This window comes from Pristis pectinata, chromosome 9 (assembly GCF_009764475.1).
Source record: "Pristis pectinata isolate sPriPec2 chromosome 9, sPriPec2.1.pri, whole genome shotgun sequence".
NCBI lineage: Eukaryota > Metazoa > Chordata > Chondrichthyes > Rhinopristiformes > Pristidae > Pristis > Pristis pectinata.
The window spans coordinates 96,503,414-96,528,760 of NC_067413.1; the positions used below are offsets into that span (position 1 = coordinate 96,503,414).

A 25,347-nucleotide genomic window follows, 5' to 3' on the forward strand; every position below is an offset into this window, starting at 1 on the left:
GGTCTTTAAAAACAATCAAGACTATGAATGTAAACAAGGATCTGAGGTACAGATTAGGATTCACTATTGAAAAGAAATTTTTGTCCACGAGCAGTCTTTCTGGAACACATCATTCCTGCCTGGAGTTGTGCACATCGAAACCTGAACTGAGACTCGTCATTCATCAGTGGGGGAGCTGGTGCCTAAAGGCTCCAGGGACCTGGGTTCAAAGCTGATGGCTCTTTTGTTAAATTTGCAAGTTCTTCATGTGAGTTTCTGATGGGTGCTCCAATTTCCTCCCATATCCAAAAGATGTGCCGGTAGGTTAATTGGATTCTGTAAATGGCCCTTTAGTTTTGGTAAGTGGCAAAAAAGAAGTGTGACAAAGAAGAGTAAGTTGCAGAGTTATAAGGAATGCTCTGCTGAGAGCTGGCATGGACCCGATAGGCTGAATGGCCTCCTTCTGTGTCATAGCAATGTAAGGAAGAAATATCAATAAAATTAAAATCAAAATGAAATACAGAAAGCCAGAGCAACACACAAGATGCTGGAGGAACTCAGCGGGTCAGGCAGCATCTATGGAGGGAAATGGACAGTCAACGTTTCGGGTCGAGATCCTGCGTCAGGAGTGGGAAAGCCAGGATCTCATTGATGTGCTTGACATTGAAATGTGTTGGAAAACATGCAAAAATTAACCTTAACACTCCTGATCCTAATAAGAGCAGGGAACATGGACCATGTTCCCTCTTTAAATCACATTTATTCTATGGACAAAATTGAAGTTTGAAGTCATCAAACTATTGTCATTCACAATAAGCAGACCACATCTAAAAATGCACTCATGCAATCTTTTAATGTCAGAAAAATCAGTAAATACGGTATAATCTGGAAGAATTTTTAAATATTGTTATATTCTGATAATCTCCAGTCCATCAGTATAGGGGTAGAGAGATGCTTGTGGAGTAAGGTGATGAGCTAACCAGCAGTTCAATGGATGTAATTTGGGATGTCGCAAATCACTGAGGAAATTCACACACAGACCCGTAAACCCTATTGACTAACATCCAGGGAATTGTACCAAAACAGATAGTTGTCCCACAGGTGAGTCAATAACAGCCCATATGGTCATATGTAGAGAATTTTAACCTTCAACCAATGCTCTATCATCAACACTGAGCTCGGCCTGTCCCAGCCAGACGGACTGACAGCATGATGGTAAAAAGCCAGGAATTAATAACCTGGGAAATCCTCACTATTGACTCTGGACCAAGGCAAGTTCCAAAACCTTCTCAAATCCCCACCTCCTGATGTATTCTATCTTCTGCCCTCCCTCACCTGATAAATTTGTACAAACGTATATTTTGCTGAATTGTGTGACATGATGTCTATTTCTAAATTATAATTGGAACTTTATATCCTGCTCTCAAGAACCTTATGCACCACTGCAAGATTGTATCCTTTGCCTTATTCACAAAAATCTCAGAGGCAGAGAATTGGCAAAAGTGCAGTGTGATTTCCTGCATTTTCAGGTGAAATACAAACCTCTCTACTTTGATCCTAAACCAGTAAATGCAACAGATTGCCCTATTAGTGACTGTGAAGTACAGGGCTGTGGAGACGCATTAAACATGATTACCAGATGCTCTGAGAAAAGAACTCCTGAGTGTTGAATCGTATAGAACACAACAAGAGTGGAAATATTAGAAGAACCTTATAAATTTGTTAATCCATGGAGTCATTGTAGTTGATGTCTAGAAGCAGGCTGTGATAGCTGAATTAATTTGTTCATAATTTTTTATCAATTTGCAAGATCATTGATAATTGGGATTCTGCAGTTAGGCAAGGCTTATCCCCCAGGAATGGGTGGTTTGGGAGCAGGTAAGAGATAATAATTGTTGGATCAGGAACCAGTGCGTCTTCAATGCTTCCACTTGGTGGGTTAACTGAGTTGCCTTTGAATGCCAGATCAACAACAGAGATTTAATAATTGGATGCATCAATAATGGGTATTTATTGAAACAATTACCATCCTTAGGAAACATTAATGAGCTTGTTTAAAATCGTTTGTAGTTGTTGTTAAAATTTTTACCTAAGGAGCTCAGGTTCAGTGGCCTGGAAACATTTTGGGGAAAGGAAGGGGTGGGGTGAAAAGCAGTTCCTGTTGGGCAGGTTAACTTGTTACTGCCCCTCGAAATAAAGCCTCATTAATGCAGCTGCTGTTCAGTTCCCCCAAGGTATTTTTCTTAAAATTGATTCATTTGCATTTCCAGTGAGGCCAGTAATTATGACACATTCTTCATTGCTCTGGAGAAAGTAGGAAATGATAGCCTTCGTGAACCAATACAATCTGTCTGGTCAAGAGACCTAAACACGGTGCCGTTAGATAGGGAGCTCCAGGAGTTTGAATCAGAATCAGGTTCATCATCACTGACTTATGTGCAATGAAATTTATTGGTTTGCGACAGCAGTACAGTGCAGAGACATAAAACTTACTATAAATTACAAAATAAATTAATAGTGCAAAAGAAAGGAGTAACAGAGTAGTGTTCATGGCTCAATATATTTCTAAGTGAGGATGATCTGTAACTTGGGGGAATAATTGCAGGATGCAGTGTTCTCATATGTTTGCTCCACTTGGTCCTTTTAGACGATAGAGGTTGTGGAGTTCAGAAGCGTTGTAGAAGAAACCTTGGCAAGTTGTTTCACTGCATCCAGCAGTTGAGGGAGTAGATGTTTAAGGTCATGGATGGGGTGATGGTCCAGCTCACTGCTTTGTCCTGGGTTATATTGTGCTTCTTAAGTATTGTTGGAGCTGCATTTATCCAAGTACATGAAAAATATTCCATCCCTCACATTTCTGACTTGTGTGTTATAGATGGCAGAAAGAGTTTAGCAAAACTGGAATTAAATTGCTCAGAGCTGAATACTTGGCCTCTGACCTGCTCCTGTGGCCACAGTAATAATGTGGCTTTTCTGGTTAAACGGTTCATCAATTGTTGATGGTAGAGGAAAACTCAACATCAGGAGTGCTCTTGAAGTTAAGAGGCAATGGTGGTCTTGATGTGGATGGTCATTACCTGGCACTTAGGTACTTGTGATACAATTGTTATTTTCTATTTAGCAGCCCAAGCGTGAAAGTTATCCAGCTCTTTGAGCAAGTGTGCATGGTCAACTTCATTAACTGAAGAGCGCTGAATGGAACTGCAAATTACATTAGTAACATCCATCTCTACGTCTGATTTAATGATGGTGAGAAAGGCATTGAAGAATACTTGGTGATAGTTGAGCCCAGGGCACAATCCTGAGGAACTCCTTCAGCAGTGTCCTGAGCCTGAGGTTATAGACTTCCAATAACATCTTTTTTGTGGCAGATATGAGTGGAGTTTTTCCCCTGATTGTCCAGATTTCATTGACTTCAGATTTACTTGGACTCCTTGCTTCCGCACTCAGTCCAACGCGGCTTTGACGTCACCCTCACCCCACTTCTGGGAATCAGTAGCTTGGTCTATGCTTGGATCATGCCCGTGATGAGTTTTGGAGCTGAGTGGTCTTGGGGGAGCACAAAATGAGTTTCAGTGAACAGCTTATTGGCGAGTACAGCATGATGGCATTGCCAATGACCACATTGCTGGGTAGATCTCAGTTGGCTAGACGTAGACATAGAACAGTACAGCACAGGAAGAGGCCCTTTGGCCCACAATGTCTGTGCCGAACAAAATGCCAAATTAAACTAATCCCTTCTGCCTGCACATGATCCATACCCCTCCCTTCTCTGCATATTCATGTGTCTGTCTAAAAGCCTCTTAAACGCCACTATCATATCTGCTTCCACCCCCACCCCTGGCAGCCCGTTCCAGGCACCCACCACTCTCTGTGTAAAAAACTTGCCCTGCCCATCCCCTTTAAACTTTCCCCTTCTCATCTCAAAGCTACGCCCTCTAGTATTTGACATTTCTACCCTGGGTAAAAGATTCCGGCTGTCTACTCTATCTATGCCTCTCATAATTTTATAAACTTCTATCGGGTCTCCCCTCAGCCTCCGACGCTCCAGAGAAAACAACCCAAGTTTATCCAACCTCTCCTTATAGCTTATACCCTCTAATCCAGACAGCATCCTGGTGAACCTCTTCTGCACCCTCACCAAAGCCTCCACTTTCTTCCTATAATGGGGCAACCAGAATTACACATAATACGTCAAGTGCGGCTGAACCAAAGTTTTGCATAATTGCAACATGGCTTCCTGCTTCTTGTACCCTTAGTGATGAAGGCAAGCATGCCATATGCCTTCTTTGCCTCTCTATTTACTTGTGTTGCCACTTTCAGGGAGGTATGGACCTGGACTTGAAGATCCCTCTGTATTTCAATGCTGTTAGGGGTCCTGCCATTAACTGTATAATTTTCTCTTATATTTGACCTCCCAAAGTATAACACCTCACATTTGCTCAGATTAAACTCCATCTGTCATTTCTCTGCCTATAATGGTAACCAATCTATATCCTTCTGTATCCTTTGATGACCTTATTCACTGTCCACAACACCACCAATTCTTCTGTCATCTGCAAACTTCCCAACCAACTCATCTACATTTTCGTCCCAGTCATTTCATCCATGTCCACAAACAACGGAGGTCCCAGCACTGATCCCTGCAGAACACCTCACTTTAGGAAGGATGTCGAGGCTTTAGAGAGGATGCAGAGGAGGTTTATCAGGATGCTGCCTGGACTAGAGGGCATGCGCTATCAGGAGAGACCGGACAGCTTGGGCTCTTTTCTCTGGAGCAGCAGAGGCTGAGGGGTGATCTGTCGGACGTGTATAAAATTATGAGGGTCATAGATAGGGTGGACAAGCAATATCTTTTTCCCATAATTGAGAGATCCAATACCAGAGGTGATGCATCTAAGGTGAGAGGTGGTAGGTTCAGAACAGACGTGAGGGGTATGTTTTTTACTGAGAGAGTGGTGGATGCCTGGAATGCGTTGCCTGATAGGGTGGTGGAGGCAAACTCATTGGGGGCTTTTAAGAGGGGCTTGGATGGGCACATGAATGAGAGGAAAATAGAGGGATATGGGCATTCTGTAGGTGGGGGGAATAGCTTTGTCAGCACAACATTGTGGGCCGAAGGGCCTGTTTTGCACTGTACTGTTCTATGTTCTACGTAACACCACTGGTCACAAATCTCCAGCCAGAATATTCACAACATACATAGCCTTTGTTGTAGCCAGTACATCCAACCATTCTTGACATTTATTTACTTAGTTTTTGTGATACTGGGAAGAGTAGCACTTATTGCTCATCTCTAATTGCTCTTGAGGTATCACCTTGAACCCTCTGGTGAAGGTACTCCCACAATGCTTTAGGGTGCAGCCGCTGACCTGTTCTTTTAGGTGGCTGTTCTTGTTGCAATTCTTGGAGATGATAATGACTTTGAACATCATTTATGGTTGTTTTGACAATCTGTTGTTGTTGTCTCCCATCTTCACGCTCTCCTTCCCCCACCGTGCTCCACCTACTGTTTTCCCCCTTTCCTCTCTCTCTCTCTGTCTGCCTCCGTCTATCATTCACCTGCCACCGTCTTCGAACGCCACCCCCACTCTCCTCCCCTCCCCGGCACTACCTGCCTGTCATCTTACACCCCTCCTCAGTCCACCAATCACCTCAGAATCCTTTCTCGCCACTCCCCTTCTCCTCTCTATACCGGCCGTCTCCCCTCTCCCCTCTCAGTCCTGATGCAGAGTCTCGACCCGAAACGTCGACAATTCCTTTCCCCCCCACAGATGCTGCTCGACCCGCTGAGCTCCTCCAGCAGATTGTTTGTTGCTCCAGATTCCAGCATCTGCAGTCTCTTGTGTCTCTGTTGTTGGAGATGGTCATTGAGGCAGCACGGTAGTGTAGCGGTTAGCATAATGTTTTACAGCACCAGCGACCCAGGTTTAATTCTGCCGCTGTCTGTAAGGAGTTTGTACGTTCTCCCAGTGTCTGCGTGGGTTTCCTCCGGGTGCTCCGGTTTCCTCCCACATTCCAAAGACGTACTAGTTAGGAGCTGTGGGCATGCTGTGTTGATGCCAGAAGAGCGGCGACACTTGCGGGCTGCCCCCAGAACACTCTCAGTAACAGAAAAAGACGCATTTCACTGTGTGTTTCGATGTATATGTGACTAATAGATAAATATCTATATCATTGCCCAGTACCTGTGAAGCATGAATAACTTGCCATTCGTCAGTCCCGGTCTAAACGTTGTCTAGGTTTGACTACTCATGGGCACAGACTCTTTCATTTTCTGAGGAGTGGCAATTTGATTTTAACATTGTGCGATTTTCAGCAAACATTCCCACTTCTGACCTTGTGATTGAAACAAGGTCATTGAGGAGCAGCACAGAACAACTGAACCAGGTGAAGTGAATTGAATAGGCTGAAGCCTTTGTCAGTGGGACATAGCTGGTGGCTGAAATGGATCATCCACTTGGCATTTCTAGCTGAGGGTGGTTGAAAATCCTCAGCCTTGCGTTTGCACTGTAATGCTGGGCCCCACCGTCACTGAGGATGGGGGTGATCTTGGAGCCTCTTCCTCCGATTAATTATCTAATTGTTTACTGTCGATCGTGACTGGCTGTGGCAGAACAGCAGAACCATTGGTTATGGACTGAATATTGCTGACTATATTGGACTGTTTCTGCAAAAGAATGTGCTTGTAGATCAGCGCACTTCAACATTCCTTAAAAACACAGGAAGATAGGTGCCCTGGTTTGATGGTAATGACAGAGAGAAATCAGGCCCCGTGGTTGCAAACTGGGATGGAATACACTTTTGCTGCTCAAGCTGGCCCTTAGGTGCCCAGTTTTGAACTTTTGGAATTGTTCTAAATATCCCTGATTTTGGCACAATAGAAGTTTCCACATAAAAGAGGGCATGGCTTTAAAGTAATGGGTGGGAAGTTCAAGGGAGATATCAGAGGAAGGTCTTTTACCCAGAGAGTGGTTGGGGCATGGAATGCGCTGCCTGGGGTGGTGGTGGAGGCAGGTACATTGGTCAAATTCAAGAGATTACTCAATCAGCCGATGGAGGGATTTAAAATAGAGGGATATGTGGGAAGAAGGGGGTTAGATAGTCTTACGCGAGGTTTAAAGGTCAGCACAACATTGTGGGCTGAAGGGCCTGTATTGTGCTGTACTGTTCTATGTTCTATGTTCTATAATATGATGGATGAGACCTTTTTCCTTTCAAGGAATGTGCTCTGGTCACTCCTACAGTTTTGTCATAAACAGCTGCATTAGCAACATGTGGATTGGTAATTTAAAGGTCATGTATTCTTTTCTGTTGTTTATAGACCCAGGCTGGCAGCAGTATCCTTCGGAGCCGGCTTTTCTTTTGCTTTTCTCGGAGCTTGTTCCATATGCTGCTTGTTTTGAGATGCAGATTCATAGAGTCACAGAATCATACAACACAGAAACAGGCCCTTTCGCCCATTAAGTCCTTGCCAACCATCAACTAACCACCCATTTACACGAATCCAACATTAACCTACCAACCTGCGCACCTCTGGGATGTGGGTCAAAACCGGAGCACCCAGACGTGTCGACACAGACAGCACCTGAGGTCAGGATTGAACCCATGTTTCTGGCGCTGTGAGACATCAGCTCTACCAGCTGTGTCACGTGCTGCCCATCTCAGGGGTGCAATAGGAGGTAAGCAGCAGGAGAGTTCCTTGGCCGTGTTTCCTTGATGCTATGAGACATGAAGGAGCCCACAGTTAATCTTGTGGAGCCCCAGGTCTGCTCGGTAATGGTTGTGCCATCAACCCTCATGGGGGTCTGTCAAGTAAGTGCTATAGGACCACTCCAGAGATATTAATAAAGGCATCTGGAATGCTGGCTAGGATGTATGATTAAGGAAAGTAGATTGCATTCCAAACAAACTCATCTCCAAACCCCGAGACCTAGGACGCTGCAGCCCCCCTGATGGTGAGAAAGGCATTGAAGAATACTTGGTGATAGTTGAGCCCAGGGCACAATCCTGACGAACTCCTTCAGCAGTGTCCTGAGCCTGAGGTTATAGACTTCCAATAACATCTTTTTCTGTGGCAGATATGAGTGGAGTTTTTCCCCTGATTGTTCTGACTTCATTGACTTCAGATTTACTCGGACTCCTTGCTTCCACACTCAGTCCAATGCTTGACTTCCTGACCAGCAGACCGCAATCAGTAAGGATAGGTGACAGCATCTCCTCTATGATTATCCTTGGCATTGATGCCTCACAAGGCTGTGTACTCAACCCCTTACTATACTACCTATACACGCACTCTGTGGCCAAGTTCTGCTCTAACTGTATTTACAAGTTTGCAGATGACTCCACTGTAGTGGGCCAGGTCTCCAACAACAATGAGATGGAGTACAGGAAGGCTGTCTGCCTAGTGGCATGGTGTCCTGACAACAACCTCTCCCTCAATGTCAGCAAAGCAGAGGAGCTGGTCATGGACTTCAGGAAGTGGGGTGGAGTTCACGCCCCTGTCTGTATTGCTGGTGCTAAGGTGGAGATGGTTGAGAGCTTCAAGTTCCTAGTTGTAAAGATCATAAGACATAGGAGCAGAATTAGGCCATTCAGCCCATCGGGTCTGTTCAGCCATTCGATCATGGCTGATTTATTTTTCCCTCTCAACCCCATTCTCCTGCCTTCTCCCCATAACCCTTGACAGCCTTGCTAATCAAGAACCTATCAACCTCCACTTTAAATACACCCAATGACTTGGCCCCCACAGCCGTCTGTGGCAATGAATTCCACAGATTCTCCACCTTCTGGCTAAAGAAATTCCTCCTCATCTCAGTTCTATTCTGAGGCTGTCATCGGGGACATGCTAAATTTCTTTAGCCTTTTGAGGAAGTATAGGTGTCAGTATGCTTTCTCGGCTGTATTATTCATATGGCTGGACCAGGACAAATTGTTGGTGGAGGACTAGAGAACAGCCAGTGTTGTTCCTCCGTTTAAGAAGGGTAATGGAGACAAACCAGGAGATTATAGGCTGGTGAACTTTACATCAGTGGTAGGGAAATTACTGGAAAAGGTTCTTAGGGATAGGCTCTACTCACATCTGGAAAACATTGAGTTATTAAGGATAGCCAGCATGGCTTTGTGCAGGGGAGGTCATGTCCTACAAACTTGATTGCATTTTTTGTGGAGGTGGCGAAGAAGATTGATGAGGATAGGGCAGTGGATTTTGTGTAAAGCCTTCAACAAGGTCCCTCATAGTAGGCTGATCCAGAAGATTAAGGCACATGGGATCCATGAAGACTTGGTAGGTTGGATACAAGATTGGTATGGACATGAAAGACAGAGGGATGTTATTCTGACTGGAGGTCTGTGACTAGTGGTGTTCCATGAGGATCAGTGCTGGGACCTTGGTTGTTTGTGGTAAATATAAATGATTTGGACAAAAATGTAGGTGGGCTGATTACTAAGTTTGTAGACAACACTAAAACTGGCAGAGCTGTGGATAGTGAGGAAGGTTGTCAAAGGATTCAGCAAGATATAGACCAGTTGAAAATATGAGTGAAGAAATGGCAGTTGGGGTTTAATCTGGACAAGTGTGAGGTGTTGCACTTTGGGAGGTAAAATGCAAGAGAAAAGTATACAGTAAATGTCAGGACTCTTAAGAGCATTGATGTGCAGAGGGATCTTGGGGTACAAGTCCATAACTGCCCGAAAGTGACAACACAAGTAGATAAGGTGGTAAAGAAGGCCTACGGCAATCTTGCCTTCATCAGTCGGGGCGTTGAGTATAAAAGTTGGCAGGTCATGTTGCAGCTATTTAAAACTTTGGTTGGGTCACATTTGGAATATTGTGTGCAGTTCTGGTTACCTCATTACAGGAAGGATGTGGAGGCTTTGGAGAGGGTGAAGAAGTTCGCCAGGATATTGCCTGAATTACAGAGTTTTAGCTAAAAGAAGTTGGATTGTTTTCTCTGGAGGTTCAAAAGCTGAGGGATGACCTGATAGAATTATATAAAATTACAAGTGGTGTAGATAAGGTAGATAGTCAGAGCCTTTTTCCCAGAGTGGAAATGTCAAATACTAGAGGGCATAGCTTTAAGGTGAGAGGGGGAATGTTTAACGGAGATTTACGAGGCAAGTTTTTTTTACACAGAGAGTGGTAGGTACCTGGAATGCTAGCAAATATGACAGCAACATTTAAAAGGCATTTAGACAGGCACATTAACTTACAGGGAATGGAGGGATAGAGATCATGTGCAGGCCATTGAAATTGGTATCACATGTTAGCACAGACTTCATGGGCCGAAGGTGTAATGTTCTGTGTTCTATGTACTCTCCATGTCCAGTGCAGTGAATACAGCTAAATATTTTGACTGGAAGGCAAGTTGAGAAAATTGTATTGAATTTCTTGCTCATGCTTTTCCTTATATCTTTTTTTTTCTCATTATAGATCATCGGGACAATCCCTCTGATGTCAAACCCTACAGTGCCATCTAATCAAAATGCAGGTGGGACTCAAGGCATCCAAGTACAACCAATTACCCCGCAGCTACTGACTAATGCCCAAGGTCAGATCATTGCCACAGTGATTGGAAATCAGATCTTGCCAGTAATCAACACACAGGGAATTACACTGTCACCCATAAAGCCAGGCCAGCAGGTAAATACTTTCCTCTCCCATTGCAGTTCATTTGCCTGCCATGAGTCATACCAAAGCAGAAAAAGATGGAAAGATATAAGGATCAAAGTACAATTTTTAATCTGTCCTCTAAAATAATCCTAGTATACAAACATAGTCATTTGTTTACTGAAAGAAAGCCATAAGGAAATCTGATGAGTTAACTAATGAAATTGTGGGATACCACAATTGTGGAACTGTTCAATGTTGTAGCTGAACAGCCAGGGAAACTGGACTAATTATAAACTGATCTCCAAATAAAGACACCAACAGTAAAACTAACAATGCCACAAACCTGCGCTGAAGTCAGCTATCTCAGGACAAATAATACGATGCTATGAACAGGTAATGAGATGTATTGGCCAGCAAATGGAGTCAAAGTATCACAAATATTTTTTAAAGTGGACTCATTTACTCATAGGCTGTTGACGATAATGATCTAATTTAGTGGCTTCATTGCTGCAAACAAGCAATCCCCTGTGATTTGTATATATTTCAATGTCCTCAGAGGCAGAGTTAGCTGATCGTCACCGAGGTTGCTGATGACCTGGTCTGTTCTGTGAATTCAAATGGAGTTCACAATTAAAGAGCTTGACTGAAGAAATAAAGGAATATATTTTTTTAAAATTGTTGATAAGTCAGTAATATTTGAGAGTCTTAATATCTACGGCGATGTGTAGGTTAAGCGGTTACCACATTAGGTTCCTTCAATGCATGCCTTAGACAGTAAGAGTTTACATTATGAGGTCCCATCTTCTGTACTTGCTGACTCTCTTGGCCATTATTTTCCAATACAAAGCATTGACAATCCATAGGTATGACCTTTTCAAGCTATTTCAGCCCTAATGTTAGTTCCTTATATGTTAGTAGAATTTCCATATATAGATATTTATTTGATAAATATCTGATCAGTGGGCAGGGACTGGTCTGGAAGGTGAGATTACTTGATATCTAGGATGAGCTAGCCTATTGGATGCAGAATTGTCTTGGTGGAAGGAGTGGGAGAGGAGGGTTATTTTTCAGAGTGGAGGCCTGTGACCAGTGGTGTGCCACAAGGATCGGTTCTGGGTGCCCTGCTGTTTGTCATATATATTAATGATTTGGATGAGAATGCAGGTGGCGTAAGTTTGCGGATGACACCAAAATTGGTGGTGTGGTGGACAGTGAAGAAGGTTGTCTAAGATTACAACAGAATCTAGCTCAACGAGGAAAGTGGGCAAAGGAATGGCTGATGGAATTTAACTCAGACAAGTGCGAAGTGATGCATTTTGCGAAGTTAAACCACGGCAGGACGTACACAGTAAATGACAAGGATCTGGGGAGTGTCGTAGAACAGAGAGACCTAAGGGTACATAGTTCTCTCAAGGTGACAACACAGGTAGAGAAAATGGTGAAGAAGCTTGCCTTTATCAGACAGGGCATTGAGCACAAGATTGGGACATCATATTACAGCTGTATAGGATGTTGGTGAGACCCCACCTGGAATACTGTGTGCAGTTCTGGTCACCGTACTATAGGAAGGATGTGATTAAGCTTGAGAGAGTGCAGAATGGATTCACAAGGATGTTGCTGGGACAGGAGGGCTTGAGTTACAAGAAGAGGTTGGGACTGTTTTCCCTGGAACGAAGGAGGCTGAGGGGTGACCTTATAGAGGTTTATAAAATCATGAGGGGCATGGATAAGGTGGATGGTCACAGTCCTTCTCCTAGGGTAGGGAAGTCTAAAGCTAGATGGCATAGGTTTAAGGTGAGCAGGGAAAGATTTAAAGGGGACCTGAGAGGCAAGTTTTTCATATAGGGGGTGGTGGATGTCTGGAACGCGCTGCCAGAGGAAGTGGTACAGGTGGGTACAATTACATTGTTTAAAATACATTTGCACATGTTCATGGGAAAGGAAAGGTTTAGTGGGAGATGGGCCAAATACAGACTAATCGGGCTAGCTCAGGAAGGCACCTTGGTCGTCATGGACGAGTTGGGCCAAAGGGCCTGTTTCTGTTTAAGTATTTTATTTCCTAGAGTCATATATAACTCTATGACTCAAGGAAATGAAATACTTAAATAATTTTACCAAAGAAAGCACATTAAAGTTCACGTACCCACACAATGTAATAGTGAAGATCAAGATTACATGTCCAATGAAAAGCTCTGTTACTGATCAGAGGTAAAATTTGCCACATTGACCTAGGTCTAAATCTCATTTACACCTTAATTTTCACACATTGTATTTCACCAACTTAACATTTTTACCTTCCTCTATCAGCATTTGTCAGTGAAAATCAGGAGAGAGCAGGTGGCTGCAGCTCATTGGTATACCTTTAAAGTTTAACTTCTATCTATGGCCCAATGTTCCCTGGCTTGAGAACAAATTGAGTGCCACTGGTAAAATTCAGGTAGAAGTCGGCAAATTTGAACTAACCTCACAAACACAAAATGCAATAGGTGCCGGACATCTGAAATAGTATCAGAAAATTTTGGAAGTGTTCAGCCAATCAAGCAACATCTGTGGAAAAAGAGAGTTAAGATTTCTGGTTGATGACTTTTTATTAGAAATAAATCCAGTGAGTGTTTTTAGTCATTTGGAGGCCAGAGAACCAATGTTTCGAGAGACATTTATTGTGACTCAAACATTGCAGTCAGACAGCCCTGCTTTACACTACAACTGAAGACATAATAATTTGTATCAGTCGTAGGAACATTTAAAATCCTTGATGCACCAGTGCATTCTTGTGTGTCAATTTTTACAACAATTTTAAGTGAGGAGCAGAAATTTTTAAATGCTGCATATGCTAAAAACTAAACAGAAAATGCTGGAAATACTCAGGCTGTATCTGTGGGAGGAGAAACAGAGACAATGTTTCTGACAAAAGGTCTCTGTTCTGTTTTTGGACAAGATTTTTTACTTTATAAAATGAAGGAATACAACAATGGTTATCCTAATTCAAGCAGACTGTAGTGTTTGAGATTTTATCATGCAAATCATACTGCAAAGATACTGAGTTATTTCGTAGGTGGTTTTCCAGCACAGTGGTTCTCTATCTCCTGTATTGTAAGGATTTAATAAATGTTATCATTGACAACACACGGTCACTAATCATGAGTCCATTAACAATTGCCCACTTCAGTTACCATTTGAGCTGCTGATCTGAAGTTCTGTTTGTATTTACAGCACCGACAGATGAGGCAGATATTTAGACAAACCCAACAGCCACATTGTTTCTGGAGTTTTGCCTTAGATGAATGAAGAACTGAGTGGAAAAAGAAATTAGCTGCCAGTTTCTTGCCACACAGCGTAATGGAGGAGATATTGGCATCGTAGTTCAGGTGTTGAGGTTTGGAACTAACTGATGACCTCACCCATGGAGGCTGTGGGGAAGGACAGCATTAGGACACATTCTTTAGGAGTTTGGATTTAGGTGATATAGAGAAAGCTTTGGTCCACTATTATTCTTGACCTGGTAATATTTAAATTCAGGAGAAAAGTAGATCTTGAATATGTAAAGTATAGTGGAGCAAAAAGTGTGGGTATTTGTGAAGGGAAGCCTCCCACTGCCTCATTCCCCAAGCTTCTGGATTCCATTCCATATACCAACTTCCCTGAAAATCATTTGAGGTTGAACCAGGATGTTCACAACTCCACCGTCGTGTTCTGACCATATATCCATCCCATAACTCAGATCACCCTTCCGCACAGCCACCACATCACCTACGTCTGCCTCAGATCAGTGGTTGAATTCCTCATCCATGCCTTTGCTACCTCTCGGCATAGTTACTCTAATTCACTGTTGTCAGACCTTCCACCTTCCATAAGTCTAAGATCATCCAAACTCTTTTAACCATGTCTTTAACTCTCATCAGGTATTGTTCATCCATCACTCCTGTGGTACCGACCAACATTGGCTTTCGGTTACATGGCCACCGTCCAGTCTACCTCTTCTTGTCCTATAACCCTTTGAGATCCTTGCGCTCCTTCAAGTCTTGCCCTTTGCACATTCTTATTGTCTCCACCATTGGCTGCCATGCATTCACCTGTTGAGGGCCTAAGTTCTAAACATCTTGGCTTCTCTACCTCTCTTCATTAAACTATTTGTTAAAGCTGACCTCTTTGAGTGTGTTGTCATCAGTGCAGATATGTTACTTATATTTGTTAATATTTCTGCAAAGTACCTTGCAAAGTTATACTTGGTTTTACTTTGCAGTTTAAATGAGGGTTGTTGTTGATATTCCTGACCACATTTTCCAGATCTTGTCTGTCTAATTGTGTGAAGGTTGATTACGTCCATTACATACCATCTCTCCTCCAACCATCCTGAGAGTCTGAGAATGTGAATCAGGCCAATAAGCTGAGAACACCATCAGAACGGGTACTACGTGTTGGGAGGAGTGATTTATTGGCCTGCTCCCACCACATCAAGCAACCCTCCCCACCATTATTTCAATGGGAGTGAAGGCAGAGTCTAATTCAATGGCAGGGGAGACTGGGTTCATTCAGAAGGAAGGCACATTGAACTTCACTCATTAGGAGGGCAGATTGAACCTCACTCTTTAGGTGGGCAGACTGAACAAACAGGGAAAGATGTGAGTTCCAAGCCCTCCTAATGTCTTGCTTGAGGCTCCAACATTCATCCAATGAACTAAGAATCTACACCAGAAGCAATGAATGGTTAATTGTGCCCCTCGGAGTGCACATAATATGTGGTAGCAGATTATCCACCTGTTATCCTGAAAGTCTGGGTCAGAGTAAATGCATAATGAGCATTCAATTATCCACTCTCCACCCAATCCAGTGTATCATGCAAGAATCAGGTGGAATTAAAATCATCTCCATCAAACAAAAAAATCTAGGTTTGAATTATTATATGGAATGAGCTGCCAGAGGAAGTGGTTGAGGCAGGTACATTAACAACATTTAAAAGGTACTTGGACAGGTACATGGATAGGAAAGGTTTAGAGGGATATGGGCCAAACGCAGGCAAATGGGACTAAACTAGATGGGAATCTTGGTCAGCATGGGCTGTATGATCAATATTACTGCTGGAATGTTATTCAACCTCTCATGCTTAATACAACATAGGCCCAAGTTAATTACAGTTCATTTTCACCCTGGATTTATTTTTTGAAATGTAAAGCCAAAAGGAAGCATTGATTCCAGTTAATGTGCAGATGTGTGTGAACTGACATTGCTCATCTTGTTCCTGCAGATCTCAATGTATTCTAACCTTTGGTTGTATGTTTGTGTGTTCTGCTTCCACTGCAGCAGCAACAGCATCCGCAGGTAGGCCAGGTGTCCCAGGCTAACCTTCTGCACATGGCACACGGGCAGTCCTCTCTCGCACAAAGCCCAGTGCGTCAGGCCTCTTCTTCTTCCTCTTCATCCTGTTCTTCTTCAGTTCTGAGTGTTGGACAGTTAGTCAGCAGTAAGTAGGGGCTTCTCACGGCACAGTTTATTACCCAGCAGCTTCGTTCTCAGCCAAACACTGTGATGAGTTTATTGCACCTGGGTTCATGCTTCTTCCTAACAAAGTCTGTCCGGGTCAGCTCAGCTCTGATGCGATCTGCATAGAAAATCAAACTTAGAAGACTTTACAGAAAGTCATTAGAATCGGTCATATGTTACAATGATTGGCCATTAAAACATTCATATCAAAGGAAATTGGATAAGTCTTTGACTGGAATAATATGAAAGGGTATGGGGAAAAGAGGAAAATAGGATTAAAGTATGCTTCTCCATCTGAAGTGCAGGTATTTGGTGAGAAGGCTAAATGGTCAGTGCTTGAAGGTCTGTAATTCTAAGTAAGAAGTATCAATCTAAGGGCAAGTTGTAAGGAGAAAATTCAGCTCGAGTCTCAATAAAGCCCACCATTCAGAGGTTCTGCAAGTCTCACCCCATCGTGACTTTGACTGAAGATTGATGGAATTAACCACTTCCGTGATTTCTTTTGGGTTTCCACTAAGGTCATGGTGGCAGTGGCAGAAATAACAAAATGAAAACAGAGGAGGCCATTTAGCCTCTTGAGCCGACTTCATCATGGCTGATCCGGACTTCAATCTGATTTACCTGCCTTGGGTCCATTTCCCCTCTGTTACCTGACAAAACATCTGACAAACCTCAATAGTCCTAGCACCCAGAGCATTTTGAGGAAGAGATTTCAAGACTTCCACTAGCTTTGGTTTGGAGAGAAAGGACTTCCAGATTTTGCACCTTAAAGGCCTAATTTTAAAATTATTCCTTCTTGATCCAGATTCCCCCAGGGTGAGAAGCAACTTTTCTCGTAAGTACTCTGTTCCCCCAGGTAGAAATGTCAAACACCAGAGGACATACTGCTAAGGTTAGAGGGGGGTAAGTTTAAAAGCGACGTGAGAGGCAAGATTTTTACACAGGGAGTGATGGGTGCCTGGAATGCGTTACCAGGGATAGTAGTGGAGGCTGGCAGTTTGGTGGAGTTTAAAATGCTTTTAGATAGACACATGACTATGAAGGGAATGAGGGAAATGGATGGTAAACAGGAGGAGGACATTTAGTATAAATCAGTATCAAGATCAGCACAACATCACGGGCTGAATGGCCTGTCCCGTGCTGTACTGTTCTATGTTCTATGTAGTCACATAATATCCCATATTTCTATCTTTTAACAATTGCTGTGCCAGCGACACAGAACCTATCTCCCTGGTTTTACTAGTTCAGCCTCAGTTAAAATCTTTTCTGACTTCTCAATCAACGAGTTATCAATGTTAGTGCTTTAGCCATGGTGAACATCATCGGCGCAGCGAGTGGACCAATAGCACCACCTGCCTGATGACACTAGTGACAGGTACAAACCAGATCATGGGCAGACCCCATTTGTTTTGCAAACAACAAATACTCAACAATAAGCAGATTATCACTTGAGATATCTAGGATCTCCTGTACAGAATTGATTTATTAGATAAACATTAACCTGCACAGAATTGATTTATTAGATAAACATTAATTAGTAGAGGCACAGCAAGGTTTGGATATGGGGCATGAAGCACCCACTGCAATCAATAAGGTTTGTCAGGGACAATAATCAGAGGCACTAACATTATTTCCTGTTTTTAGATTGGCCGCAGTGTTACACTACTTAGGCCACTGTACCTCTGGGGCTGCTTTAAGTAAAAATGGTTCCTGCCCAACTCGAAGCCTGAAAATTGAGCCAGACCATTACAAAATTTTTAAAGCAATTCTTGGCTCAATGGTGGCTCTCAACCTTCAGTGAGAATGTCATGGGGTTCAAATCCCACCCCAAAGTCTCAAGAAAAAACTTTCAGAAGCGCCACATTTTGGATGGACTGTTTAACCAAGATTTCAACTGCATCTCTGGTGGATGTGAAGGATCCAACAACACTATTGGAAGATTAGCAAGGGAACTTTCCTGCAATCCTGGCTAATTAAATAGTTTTTAGTGAAGACCAGTCATATCATGATTAATTAGTTTATTTATACTTCTTTCTTAGCCTGTATCTTTTAACTCAGAAGCTTACGAAAAATTTCAAATCTCCCCAATATGTAAATTTGAACAGCCTGATGTGAAGATAAATTACAATCAGCAAGCTACTCAAATATCAGTAGTAGTTTAATTATTGTTAAGCTAACCAGAAATAGCTCAATTAAACAGTAAAAATATAGACTAAAATTTTAAAACACCAGAGTTTTGATTTGTTTGATGTTTTGAAATGGGGCCTCACTTGACAGGAGTATGAAATGGAGGAATTGAAATTGAGGTCACTGTTTAATTTGTAATGCGAGGAAACTGGAATTGCACAAGTGGAGCTCTGTCCTATCCAGTCAATAGTCCAACCTTCATTAGCCCTGTCTTCCTTTTACTCTATATTGTTTCATTGTGCCCTCTGTTTCCTGATTTTGTCATTTTCCTTTTTATGCTACCTGACATAATCCAATCTCTTTGTTCTATATTTCATTTTTGTTACTTAATAGTTTAATGCATCTGATTTGCTTGAATGCTCTTGCCTCTCTATTCCCACAACGAATTTAGGGACATTGCACCCAAATTAGACTCAGGAGGGGGTATTTTTGTCTGCTTGCAGCAAATAGAGCAGAGATTGGCATAACCATGTGCACAAGATCAATCACCAATGTGAAGGTGCAGTATTGCTTATCCACGCCCCTCTTTTGCTGAAACTTTCTTTTATGCTTTTGTTACCTCCAGAATCCAGTTTGCTTCCCACCATGCACCCTGAATAAATCTGACCTTACGTAAAACTCTGGTGGTCATATCCTGACTTATACCAAGGCTTCATGAATAACAGAACAGAAGATGTTCTTAAAGCTGGTACTATTTTAGCAAGTGCACAAAATCTTTATTCCAACTCAAAACCCAGATACATGCACACAAAACACTGTGGATGTTAGAAATCTGGTGGGCAACATCTGTGGAGGGGATGTTTGAATGTTCACCTGCTAAAGATGGGTTAGCCGCTTTGGTCTTTTTCAACAGGCACCACAGGGTTTCTCTTTCCGTTCTCCCATTTCAATGGTGTTTTTGAGCTGCATTTTATTTTTTCTTCCAACCCGAAGTTGTAACAATTTTTTCACCTGTTTCTTCTCTCACCACTGCAGGCTGAAACCTGTTTCCTCAGTCTTTCTCTTTGTACTTGTTAGGTCTTTTATTCCTTCAACCATTCCACCCCTTCCCCCCCAACTCTAGTCATTAAGTCACATTCAAACCCACTCTGCCTCCAGCCCTGTCACTTTTACACCTCATACACATTATGATTTAAGTACCATTTTTCATACAAAAGGGCACTGCTGTAATGCTAAGGTGCCTGGAGCCTTCAATAAAGTGATGATGTTACAGTATTGTCACTGTGCATGTAATAGCTCACACCTAATAAGTCAACACTTCCACAAGTAGATCTATACATTGCAGGTAGTTCAGTCAGTGCTTATCTACTGGTGCTCCCTTTCAAATTATAGTAAATGAACAAAATAAATGAACAATGCAGTAAGTATGGCCTAGAGCTCTATGTGTGCTTGTAGCTTAATCTACCTAGGTACACTGGCTGCTTTTACAGGCATTTTATGTGTGTGTATCTGTGTTTTAGTCGATGTGGTCTTTTGTTTTTGGTTTATGCATGCCCGTGTGGATATGTGTGCTTGTGTGTAAGTGTGTGTCTGTGTACATGCGCATGTGCACCATGACACCATGTTTTGAACTGTTCCCACTGGAAAGGCAGAGGTGTTCTTCTTGTTAGGCAGTCCCTGGGGATCGAGGATGACTTACGTCCACAGTTTTGTGGATTCTGAGGTGCTTGATGTGGGAACCACAGACCCTTTCACTGATGGGACTGGAGATGGTTCACTAGGCAGATGGATGGGTAGTTTGTGATGTGATGCACTCTTTCTACTGCCTGTGTTGGGATCCTGTATGCTCCTGATACACGGCCAAAGAAAACTGGAGAGAGTGTAAAACATGCAATCAGTGCCGCTCCTTTATATCCTCCCCTCCTACCAAGTAGGAACAGTTAAACCCAGCCCTCCTGTCTATTTGTATCTATGCATGTAGGTGGCCATGTGTGTCTGTATGTATTTACATGTGTATATCCCTGTATGTTTACTCCCTGATTCATTGACACACTTTGTTTACGCACTCACTGCAGATCCTCAAACAGCAGCCAGTGAAGTTGATGGAGTGAACCTTGAAGAAATTCGTGAGTTTGCAAAAGCATTTAAAATTCGACGTCTGTCTCTTGGTCTGACACAGACGCAGGTTGGACAGGCCTTAAGTGCCACTGAGGGACCAGCATACAGCCAGTCTGCCATCTGCAGGTAGCTAAGTACTTTGTGACTTTTGGAATTTGACCAGTATGCTTGGTGAGTGTGTCAAAACATGTTTAACTGCAACTTCTATCATTGCGATTCTGAACAATGCAATTGATGTCAACTGAAATAGGACATTATAAATGTTAACATTTAAGATATAACTTTTTTATGTTTATTAAAATAACTGAAATGTTTCTGTCAGAAGCAATGGTCTAGAAATTGGATCATGAAGCAGAGATGGTCAAATTAGTCCACTGGCCTTGTCAGTATAGCCCTGTATGTTCTCGGTAACATTCACAGCTTCATAGGTAATATCAGTTATATCTGTGACATGCCAAGGTAATATTCAAGATTGGAAGCAGGGAAAGTTGAGATGAAGAGGCCGCAGGGTAGCTAGCAGTAGCCTACAGTTTGAATGTAGAACAGGTGAGGAACACAACTTCTGGCTTCGCAGTGCAGAAAATTATTTTGAACTCGCAGTCCAGAAACAGATCAGCTTGCCACTGCTGGTCTTCAACACAAGCTTTCTCCGCTCTTTATTTCACTCAACCGACATAATCTTCTTTTCCTTCTTAGCATGTGATCAAGCAGCATCCCATTAAATGCATCCATGCTATTCACCTTAAGTAGTCCTTCTGATGGTCAGTTCCATATTCTGACCACCCTCTAGATAAATGATTTCTTTCTGAATTCCCAACTTTCATTTTTGATGATGGGTTTCCGCGTTCACCTTAAGGACCTTTGACTAGGTCACGTGTCAACAAAGTTTGCCAAGTTCAAGGAGCACCAACTTCTGCTGCAGATGCTAAAGGAAATGATAGGACTGTTGTATGTTCGTAAGGCCAAATACCGTGATAGCCATGTCAACTCTACATCACCCAAGATGGTGTGATGGATGTATTTCCAATGTTGATATGTATCTAAGCTTATCCTTTGCAAAACAGATCACTTCGTAGGCTTGTTGGTGTCGCCACTTACCAAGATAGACAGAGGTAACAGAGATGGAGCTATCAACAAAACATTCTTGAATACGGACAGTCAATTCTCAACAGCAATGAGTGGTACACTATTTTATCACAGTCATAGCACACGGTACATGCAGATCTTTTAGGTATCCTTTCACTATATACAAAGTGTCCCCTTTAAAAGGAAATGACCCCATACAAACTATCAATTATTTCCTTATATAAATTTATAGAGAGGTTAAATATTGTCATTTTTCAACTCAAACAGGTATAAATTCAATCTTCTCCATCAACCACCTGAATCTATAAGGTCTCTTTGGTTGGAAAGCTGCCATTGTTGTCCCTGAAATGCCCACTCCAAATGCCCTCAATTCTGATGGGTCATCTCCATCTGCAGATCACAGCTCAATGGCTGCATCATAGGACCAGTCCTGTATTCAAACCCGGATTTATCCTGCACGTCATGTTCTCCGTCTCCATCTACTTGGGTATCAAATCCCTGCACTGGTTGGTCAACATACACTTTCGGCATTTGTCACACATTTTCACCATCTATTTCCTGACTCCCAGTACTTTTACAGTCTCCCCAGAGCTCTGTGTAAACAATCCTCCACGACCTGTTGGTCAGAGCATTCTCATATTGGCCCTACCTGAAACCATCTCTCCTGACCTTGTGACCTGTGCCACCCTTTCTGGGTCCTCTTTTTTTCCCCTCCAACTGCCTTTTCAAGTTAGGCTGCACCTCACTCAGCAGTGCCTGTGACCAGAGATATGCTGGTAACTCAGGCAAGGAACTGTGGTGGAGTGTGGGGTAGTTCTGTCTCTGAACAGAATAATGGTAGCTGATATATGAACCACTGGGACCCTTTGTCCAATAGCTGGTGTGCTGTTGTTTCCTTCATTGCTCAGGCAGACCATTCAACCTCCCTGCTAGATGCTGGATGGTATGCAGGTGTTAAACTATGCCAGGTTCCATTAGAAAGGAGGAACATGACAAACTGTGCCGACCTGAACTGTGGACCATTACTGGAAACCAGTTCCCTCCCCCCACCCCCAACCCCGAAGCCCATGTGTTACAAAAACTGACCTTTAGAGGTGTGAAACCTGACTGGCAATACTCCTCAAAGTCAAGTTTATTGTCCTATGCACAAGTACATGTGTGCACAGGTGCAATGAAAAACTTACTTGCAGCATTCACAGGCACAGAGCATCAGATAAGCAGCATTCACAGGAAAAACATAAATTAAACAGAAATTATATGCAATTTTTACAAGAAAGAACACAATTAAGATAAGATATCTTCATTAGTCACATGTACATCAAAACACACAGTGAAATGCATCTTTTGCGTAGAGTTTTCTGGGGGCAGCCTACAAGTGTTGCCACGCTTCCAGCAGCAACATAGCATGCCCACAACTTCCTAACCCGTACGCCTTTGGAATGTGGGAGGAAACCGGAGCACCTGGAGGAAACCCATGCAGACACGGGGAGAACGTAGAAACTCCTTACAGACAGCAGCCGGAATTGAATCCAGGTTGCTGACGCTGTAAAGCATTACGCTAACCACTACACTACCATACCTGCCCAATGAAAACACAATCCTAACCACTTCAAGTGGGTATCAGCCAAATGGTCCTTTCCCAATGAGAAGAAGTCAATATGCACCCTGCTGGAAGGAATGAGCTGAGGCTTGAAGTTCTGACACATTGAGCAAGACACCAGATTTTCAATGCCCTGATAAATCTTGACCAGTACTCTGTCAGCCTCTCTCCCATATGCAGAACAGGAACACCCTTCAGCATGACACCTAAAGGACATTCAGAACCACCACCCAGTGCCCCACTTCAGACAACCTTGCTGGCAGTTTGATCTGGGCTCATCAGATGGACTCTTGACCTCACAATCTACCTTGTTTGACCTTGCACCTTACTGTCTACCTGCAATGCACTTCCCTGTAGCTGTGACACTTCACTCTGTATTCTGTTATTGTTTTTACCCTGTACTACCTCCATGCACTGTGTAATGAATTGATCTGTACGAACGGTATGCAGGACAAGTTTTTCACTGTACCTCAATACAAGTGACAATAATAAACCAATACCAATGCCAATACTCACTCCCACTCCATCCAAATAAGATATTTTCATGCGACTACCCGAAAGGAACTTCTCAACAGATGGCCCTAGAAAACTGTCAACAGCCTGCTGTTGACAAATGTCCTGTACCAAATTGTTTGTTGCCTCCTCATAAGGCAGCCATGCCAGTCCACCCACTGCACCCCTCTGCTTCCATTGCAAGACTCGATAGAGTAATCCAAATGCAAGACAGCCATTGTTACAGTCATGCAGTAGCAATGGCCAACTTTGGCCCAAAGATTCCCACTGGCCATTTACAGTCCATGACCAGGGTGAAGCTGGAATGGTTTCTGCAAGTTGTAATGAGCCAGAGATGACTCAGTACTAATCGTTGCTCACTTCACTGGAGCTGATGTACCTTCTGCTATATCCCAGAGCCACGTCACACTTTGTGTGTTAACCTGTGACGGGAACTCAATATGTGGCCAGATACGGAACAATGTAGAATAATATTGAAGCATCCCCGTGGAAAAAGCAATTCTCAGTAATGTTAGTAGGGTCTCTAGTATCCAGCACTATCACCACCTTTTCCTGGACAGGTCTCTGCATATTCCGATCAATTCTGAATCCCAACTTCAAGGCTGCATAAATGCACAAATATTCTACTTCAGCCATATATTCTGTTCCTCTGGCATCTTTAAGTATTCTTTGAACTCTGTGGAGTGTGAATCTCATCTTGATGCATAGCTACCTAGGGATCCCTTGCAGCATTTTATCCATTGCAGACTGACTTAATTCAATACGGGAACTTGGTGTCGATTCACATCGCCTTGCACATATCAATGGTCAGGTAGCTTTTACTCACTGAGTCCACATTCAACTGCAGGTAAACAGATCCAACTTGCTCAGGCACTGAGATCATGTCAACTCCGCAAGTAAATTTTGCCATGTCGGAGTGAATACCGCTCATCATCAACAGTTCTGGTGACCTTAGGTTCCCACAATAACTGAGCACCTTTTTCTACCTTGAGGACCTCTACCATTGCGGTAGCCAGGACACTATGTTGGACTTCCACCAAAAGCCCATTTTCTTCTAATTTGTACAGGCCTTACTCCTACTAGGAGTGTAAAGACATGGAGAACTGGTTCAGCTAATAACATGAGACTCGGTTCCTGCACAAAGGTAAATAGAGGTCTTGAAACCAATAATGCCACTACATAAGTCAGGAAAAGGTGCTCATACTGAGTCAAGAGAGGCCCACAAATGCCATGCCAATATTGTGGATCACTACCAGTCGGTACTTCCCCATCTGAATCTGCTGTCTCGTGTAATCAATTGTCATCATTAGCAGCTTCCTTGGCATGCTTTTGTATTGGACAGTGCATGACAATTCACCCGGAATATGCAAGACCTCCCCAACATACATCTACTGGATAGTCCTGCAGTCCATCAAAGGAGTCGTGCTTACAACTGCCCTTGTGTATTGCAACCCATCAATAAGCAATCCACACCCACGTCAATCACCATTTTTGCTGGATGACCATTTATCATAACTGTGACTTTTTAATAACCAAAATGTTGCAACTGTTCGTAGATCCACCGGCATCTCACATGTCTCTGGTCGTTCCATCAGCAACAGTAGGGGCTTCCTCTTTTTTTGTGTGACTGCATTATTCGGTTCTGTATCCTTCCTTGGGATCTTGATGGTGGCCTTCACTGTCAGGGAGTGCATGTTTCCAGTCCTCGGATATACAGGGAAAATAGCTGAACCACTCATATTCTTCAAAGTGCCCAATAAGTTCACCACATCTACTGCCTGTTGTCTTCATGGCCTGACCTAAACAACTCTGTTATCTATTACCTGCACGT

General features: G+C 42.9%; 1 protein-coding gene across 1 annotated transcript in view; it reads left to right on the plus strand.

Moving 5' to 3' along the window:
- The window catches only part of pou6f2 (POU class 6 homeobox 2), a 473,064-nt gene that overhangs the window by 416,679 nt on the left and 31,038 nt on the right, over window positions 1–25,347 (plus strand). Inside the window, exons 7-9 of the mRNA XM_052022624.1 lie at window positions 10,412–10,621; window positions 15,893–16,052; window positions 20,275–20,443. Coding sequence (XP_051878584.1) covers window positions 10,412–10,621; window positions 15,893–16,052; window positions 20,275–20,443 — 539 coding nt within the window. The remainder of the gene's footprint in view (window positions 1–10,411; window positions 10,622–15,892; window positions 16,053–20,274; window positions 20,444–25,347) is intronic.